The sequence below is a fragment of the Sycon ciliatum genome, chromosome 3, assembly GCF_964019385.1.
Source record: "Sycon ciliatum chromosome 3, ocSycCili1.1, whole genome shotgun sequence".
Lineage (NCBI taxonomy): Eukaryota > Metazoa > Porifera > Calcarea > Leucosolenida > Sycettidae > Sycon > Sycon ciliatum.
This window is the reverse complement of record NC_088645.1, coordinates 25,586,801-25,598,975: the sequence shown is the minus strand read 5'-3', so window position 1 is coordinate 25,598,975 and position 12,175 is coordinate 25,586,801. Positions and strand designations below refer to the sequence as shown.

The 12,175-nt window shown below is 48.2% G+C and overlaps 1 protein-coding gene and 1 non-coding gene across 2 annotated transcripts; one reads left to right on the top strand and one right to left on the bottom strand.

Annotated features, from left to right (window-relative positions):
- The first annotated feature begins 6,145 nt into the window (after window positions 1-6,145).
- LOC135811903 (dickkopf-related protein 3-like) lies at window positions 6,146-11,826 on the top strand. The gene is made up of 8 exons (XM_065325146.1): window positions 6,146-6,380; window positions 6,574-6,662; window positions 7,571-7,636; window positions 8,189-8,239; window positions 9,159-9,224; window positions 9,536-9,726; window positions 10,679-10,855; window positions 11,350-11,826. The coding sequence occupies exons 2-8, from the start codon at window positions 6,582-6,584 to the stop codon at window positions 11,504-11,506; spliced, it is 789 nt and encodes a 262-aa protein (XP_065181218.1). The 5' UTR covers window positions 6,146-6,380; window positions 6,574-6,581; the 3' UTR covers window positions 11,507-11,826.
- Window positions 9,989-10,061, bottom strand: Trnav-cac (transfer RNA valine (anticodon CAC)). The gene has a single exon. It is a non-coding gene; the product is annotated as a tRNA-Val (tRNA).
- Window positions 11,827-12,175: the final 349 nt, after the last annotated feature.

Sequence of the window (12,175 nt, the reverse complement as noted above, 5' to 3'; positions counted from 1 at the left end):
ACTCGGCGGGGCATCAAAAAGGTGTCCTTATTCGCGAAGTGTCGTTATACCCGAAGTCTCATTATAATAATATTATGTACTACAGTGGGATGGGACTTTGCTCTGGGCATGGAAATTCTGTCGTTATTCGCGAATTGTCGTTATATCCGCAGTCGTTGACTGTACTTACAGTACTTACTATCTAACTCATCTCATCTAGATATCTGCGGTTGCACAGATCAGATGCGGATGGTGAATCAGTGCACTCACTGAGGTGTGCTTTTAGGAGGAGTCCAGGTCACAGGTGTTGGCAGATCGACTGGTTCCTCATAATGCTTTGCCTTCCTTTCCTTCTTTCATGTGTGTCGCGATGGCTAGAATCAGCAAGTGCTATCCCAAGATCTTCCGAGCAGGCCGCCAGCCATGGATTCTCTCTGAACCGGGTTTCGGCTAACTTCTTTGATGGGCTGTTAAATAAAGCTGGGACTGATTATGACCATGGCATTCATGACCACACTTTAGGGATATGATACCGTTGGTGTCGCATGGTGCCATCATCAGTGTCAGACATCAGAGTCCAGGCCAGGCCGAGGGTGCAGTGGGCACCATACATGTCAGTACGAGCGTGGCTGTTGCATGAGAAGAGAAGATAATTGATTCACCATCGCTTTATCGTCATTACCGCGCACGCATGGGTGGTTTTCTTGGCGTCCTGAGGCAACTGAGGGCCCCAGTGCAAAGGATGAGAGTCATGTTACTATCTGCTTCGAGTGAGTCAGTCAATACTCGTAACGATACTCACGGTACACATGTACCGCTCATGAAGCATTTTGTTGGGAGACGCGCAATAGTCTGCTTGACCAACCGCTAGCCCTTGGCGGACAATGCTCGAAAAATTGGCAGATTCTGCTCGAAAAGCAGTGAAATTGGCAGAACCATACAAACCTTATGGCGGGCATTTCCTCGAGTTCTGCCTTATTTCTTTGTCCACATACCAAACATGCATGAAACGTACGTGTACCAGAAAAATACCAAATTCCGATGTTTCTGCTGGTGTCATCCGCCATGAGCTACCAACCGCACACGCATTCTGGCTGGCAGTTCTTGCCTCTGCCAGATCGCTAGTGACCCACCCATTTTGTTCACTGATTGAGGGAATGGAAAAGGGAAAAGTCTGACGAAAAAATTGACTGTCACCGCCAGGACTGGATCAAGGGACCTTCCCTTGAGGCCAGCGATGCTCTAGCCACTGAGCGATGGTGTAGCTGCCATCCATGCAGGGCTTTGAGTCATCATTGTTCGCGGTTCGCTGCCTAGGGCAACTTCCTAGCCCGGTGATAGTTCTCCTGCTCAGTCCAACCTGTTTTGTTTTACGGTTCTGATTGCCTTAAATACTTGCCTTGGCTTGCCCGTTTGTGTTACTCATGTGACTAGGGGCTGGTGACACAGTGTAACTGTGGACACTTGATTTCTCGCCAGCTGAGTGCGTGGCCAGAGCTAGAGCTAGAGCAGTAGAGGTGGTTTCTGGTTTGGTGGTGCTCGATTCTGTAGTGGGGTAGTAGTAGGGGCATCATGCTGGGACTCCTTTGCGTGCTCTTGGAGATGTTCTTCGTTGTCGTTCTGGGACGGTTGTACACACGGTCGGCTGTGTTGAGGGGATCCTGGTTCTGTTCTGCTGTATCGCAGTCGGTATTACCAAGAGTACATAAAAAGGGTTATGTACTCTTGCTGGTCTGGTTTTAAAGGGGAAGTGCATCGATTTTTCAAGTAGGGCTCAGATGAAAGACAATTGGATATCGGTTCCGATGGTATATCTCTCGCTTGCGTACGGCAAGGGAAACTTGCCATATCGCCGATTTCCCGATCCCGTTTCCATGGCGACTACAGGTGATGACGCACATTCTGCTTAGCTCCGTGAGAGAGAAGGTCGATCACTGCAGAATTGTGTCATTTTCAGTTGTCTTCTTGTATTCACGAAGTGAAAGAAGTACTGTGTTCAATGCTGTTAGTGCCGTGAACTGTTTATCAGTAGTCCTCTCCGTTGTGTACTGGGACGTGACACCGACAGGGGAAAGCTGGAGTGCGGAGACGTTAGCTGGCAAGCGAAAATCGTGACGAACCAAGTGCTGAAATCTTGGTTGGGACAAATCAAACGTTCAGCATTTACCTCAACCAAGGACCATGCCGTTTGCTCTTTCCACTTCCTGAAGATGAATGCGCTGCCTGCTGGAGACTCTCCTATCTCTCGTAACATCTTCTGAAGCCAGGTGAGACGACGAGTAGCGGAGATTAGCGAACGAAATAATGTCGTATTTTTTGAAATTTTTGCTGATTTCTCAGGAGAGATGGCGAATACCAAGCATCTTCTCCTAGTCTAGAGAAACCATTTCGTAGGCTACATTCCGCCTAGGGAAATGCAGGAGACGGCCTGGCTGGGGAGGACACACTTGGAGGAGAACGAAGTAAGTGATCTTGTTTATGTTGTTCTTTGGTATTGCAATCTTATGTTTGACGAACATACGGCATGGTGCATAGTTGGTCGTTGAGTGCCTGCATGTGCATGTATAAGTGTGTGCTGATAAACACTTCCTATGCAAGAATCTGACACTCATGCTCTCTTTCTTTCTTGCAGTATGTGCGCACGCGTCACGGTGTGTGTTGTGTGTGTGTGTGTGTGTGTGCGTGTGTGTGTGTGTGTGAGCGAGAGAGAGTGTGTGCAGGAGCAGCGTGGAGCATGCCAGTGTGATCGCTGTGGCCGTTGCTTTCTTAGCTATGGCGTTCTTGCCTGTCACAAGTGTGTGGCTCAGCCCCCAACGACAGTGGAGCCGTGTTGTGGTGAATACTGTGTGTCCTGCGACCGCTGCTTCCGTTCGGTCCAGGGCAGGAATAGACACCGCTGCTAAAGCTCTCCGCGGCCGTACGTCAGTCTCGTGGCAGATGACCCGAACTCTCATTTTGTGTGTGTGTGTGTGTGTGTGTGTGTGTGTGTGTGTGTGTGTGTGTGTGTGTGTGTGTGTGTGGTGTATGTATGTATGTGTGTTGCTCCCTACATAGACAAACTCTTGTTTTTGTGTCCCGGGTGCCATGGGGCGGCGTTCTCCCATTCTCTCTCCACTGCCCCTCCGGGCCCACGTGGCAGTGACTCGACAGGGCAGGGCAAGTGTGTGTATGGTGTATGGTGCATGGTGTGTGCTGGCATGTCTGTATAAATATGTTGGACAGGAATTTGTTCACCCACAACGTTCACGGGAAACCATGCTAGGTGTTGCTGGAACGTATGGAGTCTGCAAGCACTTACAATAACTTACGTCATGTCACAACAAAGAACGGTGCAGTGTTTGATCCTCATGTAAACATGATGGTGATGGTACCTCACCTAAGCTACCCATGAAGCTAGAAAGAACATCAGGTCAACAGAATTGTACCAGAGGAAAGCATCTATTGCCCGAACTTCTTCATATGAAATGAACAATACCCTTTTCCATAGAGACAACATGCAGATGAAGTGTATGGACAAATAATATATAAATGGGCCATTCACTGAGGGCATGGAATGATCTCTACGTGTAGATTGGATAGACTCATGCACGTCTGCAAGGAAAGCATTTGTTCATGGGTTAGTTCATGGGCTGATTGAGTTCACATGGACTAAGTTCATACATGCCATCTCTCCTGAGATATGTTCAGCAAAAATTTCAAAACATACGACATTATTTCGTTCGCTAATCTCCGCTACTCGTCGTCTCACCTGGCTTCAGAAGATGTTACGAGAGATAGGAGAGTCTCCAACAGGCAGCGCATCCATCTTCAGGAAGTGGAAAGAGCAAACGGCATGGTCCTTGGTTGAGGTAAATGCTGAACGTTTGATTTGTCCCAACCAAGATTTCAGCACTTGGTTCGTCACGATTTTCGCTTGCCAGCTAACGTCTCCGCACTCCAGCTTTCCCCTGTCAGTGTCACGTCCCAGTACACAACGGAGAGGACTACTGATAAACAGTTCACGGCACTAACAGCATTGAACACAGTACTTCTTTCACTTCGTGAATGCAAGAAGACAACTGAAAATGACACAATTCTGCAGTGATCGACCTTCTCTCTCACGGAGCTAAGCAGAATGTGCGTCATCACCTGTAGTCGCCATGGAAACGGGATCGGGAAATCGGCGATATGGCAAGTTTCCCTTGCCGTACGCAAGCGAGAGATATACCATCGGAACCGATATCCAATTGTCTTTCATCTGAGCCCTACTTGAAAAATCGATGCACTTCCCCTTTAAGGAAAGTTGTACGGGTTCTTTTTCTCTTTTCTCGGGTGCTTTCTTCGTGTGGCGCCGCCGTGCACAGTTGAGTTGTTTTGCTATGCGGCCAGCCCTTCCGCATGTCCTACACGTAACGTTTGCACGTGTCCCGAGTGCCAGATTCCGCAAGGTGTGGTCCCTTTGATGTAGCTGGGCACGGTTTGTTTACAAAAGGTTTTTATCTTTTTATGATGAAACTGCATGTATCGTGTGCCTGTTGCCAGGACTTGCCGAACGTATCCGGGTACTGTACTAGTAACCAGATCAAAGTAACCAAAGTAACCAGATCAAAGTAACCAAAGTAACCAGATCAAAGTAACCAAAGTAACCAGATCATGTAACTATTACTTACAGTTGGCGAGTGCGACAACAAGGCTAGACTATCTCACCATGCTCGCTGAGCACTGGGAAGCTGTCTATGCCTTTGATGAGGCCACAAAAGGAGGAATGTCATGTACGTGTACATGCAGAGCATGCAATGACCGGTGGCGCCAGATCTGCAGATCTACGTTCACTTTTTTCTTTCTTTCTTTCTTGATTGATTTTTATCTAAAAGCTGCAGTTCTTACGAGTCAACTATAAGTATAACTGACTTGACAAGTTAGTTGTCACGGTCGATGGGTAGTGATCTTGCATTGCCTGCCGCTAAACTGCACTCCAAGCGGAACATCCTGGAGCCGAAACTTGACATGCCTCATACATCGATTCACCGCTTTTCCAGACAAAACGCTGAAACAACTACTTCATCACTGCCAAAGTCGCTACTTCTAAGCTCGTAACATTTTGTTCTTCCTTTCTTATTATTATCTATAGCCCCGTTGTTGCGACGCACGCACGACGGGATTCTGGCACCAGGTTTTGGTTCAACCACGAAACAATGGAGATTCGACACACATGTACATGTGTAATAATTAATAAACCTCGTGAATAGCGTCCTCGTGTAGACAATAGCTCTCGAATAACGGCACCTTTGAACGTTTTCCCATGAACGTTCGAGGGTCCCTATTAGCAAGGTTGACTGTCAGGAGAATAATAAAATTAATAACCTGGAGACAGGCTAAGTACTGATCTACCTCGTACATGCTGGCATTTCCCCAATTGGACTTCGCAACCCTTATCGAACTACAATATACCTGTCCTGGGTATGGGCATTTGGACTGCGACTTTTGCTAGTCTACCCAGTCTACCGAGTACAGTATAATGGTACAGTCCTCATATCGATCCTGGTCCCATCATTCTTCATAGGCCCTCTGGGATCAGAAAACAAGCGATGTCATGTCAATGAGAATGTGCCTGACGACGTTCCGGCGTTGTTATAGAACTGTCCAGACTGGCTCCTTGTGTCATGCAACATGTGCAAAGCCAGGACAAGTCACCACTGTTCGTCCTCCTGATTCGTGGCCACCATCTGGCTCAAGCGTCATGTCTGCTTCCCCAACAGGGTCTGAAGACACCAGCGATAGACGCGACGATAGCAGCCCCTACAGGTTGGCCTCTTCTACCTCTGAAACCAACGCGATGGGTGCACACAAGGCAGCAGCTCACAACGTGGTCACGGACTCGATATCACTCTGAGCTCGGACGGGACTTCAGATCAGAAAAATGTGCCTTCAGCCAAAGTTCAGGTTCACATGGACAGCAGCTTGGTGACAGCGATGCCAAACTAATGGGTCTCGTCTAGCGCAGAGCGTGTCCAGAGGCCATCCAATGCCTGTCAGTGCAGTGCCCTCGCTCAGACACTGACATCTCGTTAGCATCGCTCCACTGAAAGCACACAGGTCATTCCATACCATAGTGGACGGCCACAGAAGCATGATTCGTGGTCGAGTAGCGACGGGCAGATGTAACAGAAAGGCTGTATGTTGCCATTGAATCAACGAGGTATCAAGGGCCATTCGGGGCTTTTGCCAAGGAAACTTACTGAAACGAACTATTGCTAGTCCGTGAAGTGTGTTGGCTAGCTAGGCTTATAAGCCTGCTTCGAGCGCTCTTTTACTGCGGTGAAGTCCTTCGCTTCTCTTCGACGATCAACGCTCGGAGCAGTCGTTCTTAGCTGGACGCAAGGAAGGAATTCGTAGAGGACGACGTGCGGGAGTCGAAACAGGTAAGCAAGGCCCACATTATGGTGTGTGATACATGTATTGTAGGCGTGGAACCCACAACTACCACCAGCCAGGATTGCTGCATAATTTGATGTCGTATATCCACTGGTGTGTCAGTGCGGTAGTATCGCTGTATGTCTCATGTACGATTCTGCTATGGTGGATCTTCTGCTGCATGATCAACGGTGCCTGCAGATTCGAGGATGATGCTGCGTCTGGTAGTGGCAGCCTTGCTGGCTGCAAGTACTGCAAATGGAAACGTTCTCAGCGCCGCAGTTATCGGGGTGAGTAGCAGAGATCATCCTGTAAATTCCAGCACAGCACTGTATTATAACTGTACATGTACAACTGATCCACATACTAATCGAATACACCACGTACAACGACTTTTTTCCAAATGTTCACCCAGGAGGGCGTCATCAGGGATATAGGAGAAGATACGAAGATGGCTATTATAATTATGACGGTACAGGGATAGGATTCACAACACTTTGATGCAACAAGTCACAAGCAGCCCCTTTTTCATCATTCATAAAAGTTAGGTTTATTGAGGACCCCTCCCGCCCCCCCCCCCCCCCCCCCCCGTATCCTGTTCCAGTCGGTTGACCTTGGCCCTTGGGGTATACCATGGTATACAGTACCTTAGTTACACAGAACAACAAGGTCACGTGACAAGACTGGTTTATTGCAACTCTGAGTTTCATGTTATGTAATCATCACAGGTATCTGAGGATTGCATAGCATGAGACTCAGACGGTTGCGTTCGATTACGCACTTGAATCGATTCATGAATGGAATTTCATGTCATTGAGCCCGGAAATCGATTCGGAATCCACAAATTCACCCTATTCACATGGGGTGATGTGAATAGCAAATCAATTCATGAATCGATTCATGAATCGAATCCCGGGCATAATCGAACGCACTCGTAGTTGGTCGGTGGAATACGCGCTCTGCCTTCGCGGCATTGAGCTCCAGTACCTTGGTTACAAAGTAGAGATTCTTCTCTCCACCTATCTGCTGACGACCCCATCCATTACAGTTGCACACATAATTATAATAAAGCTATGCGATCTTGGCAAAAAGTTGAATGGCATTATACATTGGAATTAGAACCAGGACGCAGTTGGCTTTCTTATTGAATAGAATCCACCGTCCTAAGAGACCGCATTCCATCTGCTGTGATCCCTAGGTAAACGAAGATTTCCCGGCTGAAGTGAACGACAATTTGCTGTTTGGAGAGGAGAGCAATACAGATGTAAGACTCAGTGTGGGTGGTATTGTATGGTGTGGTGTACGGTTCTACATATAGGTCACCTTTCCGATTACACTGTGCCCCTGTGCTTGGTAAATCCAGCTCAAAGTGCATATTCGGTGACCGATCTGTTTTTAAAAGAGGATCCCAGAATGTCACACATTGACTCAGTGTATTGGTTAAACTGGTGCCTTACCATACCAAACACAATAACCATGTAGGAAGTACAGGTTCCTACACGAGTGCGAGGGCAGTACCGCGGAATCCAGCCCGCGTCGCGATAGCGGCAAGGGCTGGATGAACAGCGGTACTGGTCGAGTATGAGTGACTGGAACATGTTTCCCGTGTGCACCCAAGCCAAATTCGTGAGCCAATGAACGCAGTGGATTCTGTTCCTGCCTGTTCCATCACATTTGAGCAGGCAAGACCCCGCTTTCCAGCCCGCGCAATTTGATCTGTCATTGGTCGACTCCAAGGCGACAATCACGTGGCATACGGGAAGAGTACAATTACATGTATCTGTTTGTCTGCCTTCTCCGTCCCGTGCAAGCACAGGCGAATCCTACCATTGCGTCAGAAGGCACTGAAGCCGCAACAGAAATGATGGTAGGTGCCACGCTGTCTTGATTTGCCATTTTTTAAAATAATGAATACCACAGAGCCATCAGATGCTGCACAGCAGGGGCGGTGGCATATTGGATGGAAGTGGGAGCGGGGCAGAAGTAACTCCTCCGACCAATGGTCTCAGACTTCATCGTTACTCATGTGCCCCGGCAAACCATAACAATGGTACTACTGTAGTCATCATTTTCCAGCATACTGTATAGCAGTAAATTTTCGGACGGAATTTATTTTCGTACGATTTCGTACACGGCCTCTTTTGTACTAAAATTAATTCCGTACTAAAATTTGTTCATGTGAAATTATGTACACTATACATGCATGCTCCTTGCGAACACATGTATTCAGCATGCAGCACTGTACGAAAATAAAATCCGTACGAAAGGTCGAAATTTGGCTTTGTCCGAAAATATTTCCGTCCGAAAATGTCCTGCCATACAGTACTATTGGTCTGTGGTCCGGGAGAAGGTAATACTTCACTCCACCAGCATGCAACTATCACCTAACAACACACCTGAGTACAACCATGAGGCACGTATGGCTGGTTTGTTGACACTCTGTACTATCGTCAGGTAACATGGTGATGCTGTTGGTCATCTGACAACAAAATTTATAATCATTGTGGGGTGAAAAGTCGATTTGAATAATACACAAGACTTGCACTTTGCAGACAATAGCATCTTCACCTTACAACTGATCATTGAAAAGTAATACTAGTGAATCCAATGTGTGCATTTCTTGGTTGCACATTGCTAGCTCTGCGGTTGTGATCAATACTATGTGTGTGTGTGTGTGTGTGTGTGTGTGTGTGTGTGTGTGTGTGTGTGTGTGTGTGTGTGTGTCACTCTGTGTGTGTGTGTGTCTGTCACTCTGTGTGTGTCTGTCATTCTGTGTGTGCTGTCAGGAACAAAGCACAACATTTGCAACTCCCAGGCCTATCATCAGACAACTTACTACAAGAGCGCCTAAGGTCAGTCCATACCTCCATACCGTGATTTCACATTATTATTTTTTGGCGCGCATGTAAAAAAAAGGTGCTTGGCTCAGCCGCTGCACTTGACTGAAACGAGAAGAAAACACCGTATGATTTGAACTTTGACCGTACCAGCATTTGTGGATAAAGATAACAGAAAAAGCACCACCATGGCATCCATTGTTGACGGTTTTCCATCTTGGCCTCATACTAGTAGTTGAAATACTTGGATATTCTGGACCATTCCTGGGCTAGTGGACAAGCCAGCATTCCTAATCTTGTGTACATGTCCTGGCTGTGCCCTGCAGAGGCCTATGTGTAAGGTGGATTCGGAGTGCGGCCGCCCCGGCAAGGTATTCTGCGACAAGCACTACGGCACGTGTAAGGTGTGCATTCGCGAGCGCAAGATGTGCCGGGCAACGCGCACCTGCTGCAAGGGGATGGAGTGCCGCTACGGCGTGTGTCAGCTGCCGATCAAGCCAGGACGACTGGGTTCAAGGTGAGAGGGGGAGGGGGATGACGAGTTCTGGAAATGCTATACAGATATGCCGCTTGTTTGCGGGGTGGATGTGATGCTTCCACTGAAAGTTTGAAGCATGCCAGGTACTGTCAGGTTTCGGCAGAAGCTACTTCTCAATTCCGGTAGATGTGCTCATTTTCTTTCACCTCAAACGGTACTCTCTACTCTACTTTTCTCTACAGGCTTTACCAGGTTTGAGGTTGGTAGGAGTCGGCTCCAAGTAGACAAAAAGCAAAAAAAATGTTTCCGCTCGGGTTCGAACCGAGGACCTTGTGCGTGTGAAGCACACGTGATAACCGCTACACTACGGAAACTCACATGCATGCTGGTCTCCCATATAGGCTAGATCTGCTACTGTGCCTCGTAGACACTTCGTAACCCGGGCCAGATAGCCCCCCCCGGTTTCTCTTCAAGTTGAACCAGGCATCTAAAACAAGACGGAATGCCCCCCCCCTCCCCTCCAATATAATTATGTTCCACAACAAATTCACGCTGCACTACGTTCACTTCACTACCCTTAGGGGCTATTCGGTATTATCGATAATTTTCACGAAACGTAAGAATAGTTAGGACCCCCCCCCCCCCCACACACACACACAAAAAAAATAGATTGACTTGACAGGTAGAATGCATTGATGTCTCACATATCAATATTAATTTTTTTCAAAACGAAACTCCCCTTGACCCACCCACCCATAAACGAAACTTTTTCTCTTCGTGTAAAAGATCGATAATTATGGACGACCCGTTAGCTCATATAATGCTTATACCAAGAGTACATGATTGCACATCCTTCAATGCAGTGAACCCCTTGATAGGCAACCAGCATCTGGGTCATCCTAGCAAAGACACATTATATATAAATATGACACACATGTACATGTTGTGCTACTTACACTCGACTGTCTTTCTTCTTCTTTTTCTGTCACAGATGCAAGGCCGACCGGGATTGCAGCGATAGCACGTGCTGCGCTCGTCACTGGGGCAGAGATGTGTGCAAGGCACTGCTTCAGATCGGTGACCGTTGTCAGCCACCGGCCGGGGGCCTGGTGTGGAGTCTGCACAGCCACTGCCACTGTGCACCGGGATCGCGATGCATCGCCGCAAGGTCAGTGAGAGCATTACATCACCATGACATCACCGTGACGTCATATGTGTGTGGCCAAATTGGCCATAGCGGCATAGCCTGGGCTGGAATAGGAGAGGGGGGGGGGGCTGCATTGTCAGTGACACCGTCATGACATCACCTGCATGGTGGGTTTCACGGCCTGGGTTGGAAGGACGTGTGTGTGTGTGGGGTGGGGGGGGGGGGGGGAGGGATCCCCGACCAAGCACGGGCAATGGGCACAGCCGACCCTTTTGGCACACGCTGGAAAAGTGCGGCATGTTCTGTTCGAAGAGCATTCGCCGGAATTGCCAGAACCACACATTGCATTGTGGCCGATACATGGGGTTTTCACCAATCTTCACTACACATAATCTGATTTTCTTCCGGCATACCTGCCAACGGGTAGGATATTTCGCTGCCATCACGCAATGTAATGTAACATGTGCATGTAGCTCTAGCTGTTCTTCTCCCATTGCTGTCGAATGTTTGTTCAGGGAGACGTTCCGTCTTCAGGTTGGCTGGTACATTCTGAGTTTCCCGTTCATGTCGACCGTCAGCCGCTGCCGTCCAAGTATGCCAATGGGAACGCCAACCCCGGCAAGGCCAACAGGCGACACTATTCAACCTACTCGAGGCCTCTTCTTCTATTGAACACACTCCGCTATTTGTTCAATACGCCAGCATTGCTTTTGGGGTAGCCACACACGAACAGGCACATGTGCGCACGCACACACACATACACACATACACGCACGCACGCACGCACACTCACGTAGACCCAGCCCTTTTCACCGGGATGCTCCACTTTGCACAGCGAGGCCTATAACCCACGAGGCATATACATTATACAGTGTAGCTAGTCGTTTGCACCCGTACTCATAAGCTCCATCATTCTCCTGCAAGATACCTGGTACTTGCTCCCTTGCCCTCAGTACCTAACCAGTGAAGTGTATACACATAGCAACCTCCAACCCGTTGTTGTATGGGCATGCCATGATACTGTCTGTGTCAGCAGGGTACCAATATTGTATGAGCCTCTTTGCCCCGTACACGGAGCGGTGTATGGTTGCCATAGGCACGTTTACTGCAAGAAGGGTGCTGTGGATCCATGATGGTCTACTTACTACTCCCTGATCAACACTAGGCATTGGCGGATAATGCTCGAAAAGGTGGCAGATTCTGCTCGAAAAGCAGTGAAATTGGCAGAACCATACAAACCTTATGGCGGGCAATTCCTCGAATTCTGCTGCATTTCTTTATCCACAATGTGACATACCAAACATGCATGAAACTTACCCGAAAAAGTACCGAATTCTGCCA

Coding starts and splice junctions, on each gene's coding strand:
- LOC135811903 (XM_065325146.1), top strand. CDS start 6,582: ATGATGCTGCGTCTGGTAGTGGCAGCCTTGCTGGCTGCAAGTACTGCA. Junction 7,637..8,188: donor GAGAGGAGAGCAATACAGAT/GTAAGACTCAGT, acceptor GTGCAAGCACAG/GCGAATCCTACCATTGCGTC. Junction 8,240..9,158: donor AAGCCGCAACAGAAATGATG/GTAGGTGCCACG, acceptor GTGTGCTGTCAG/GAACAAAGCACAACATTTGC.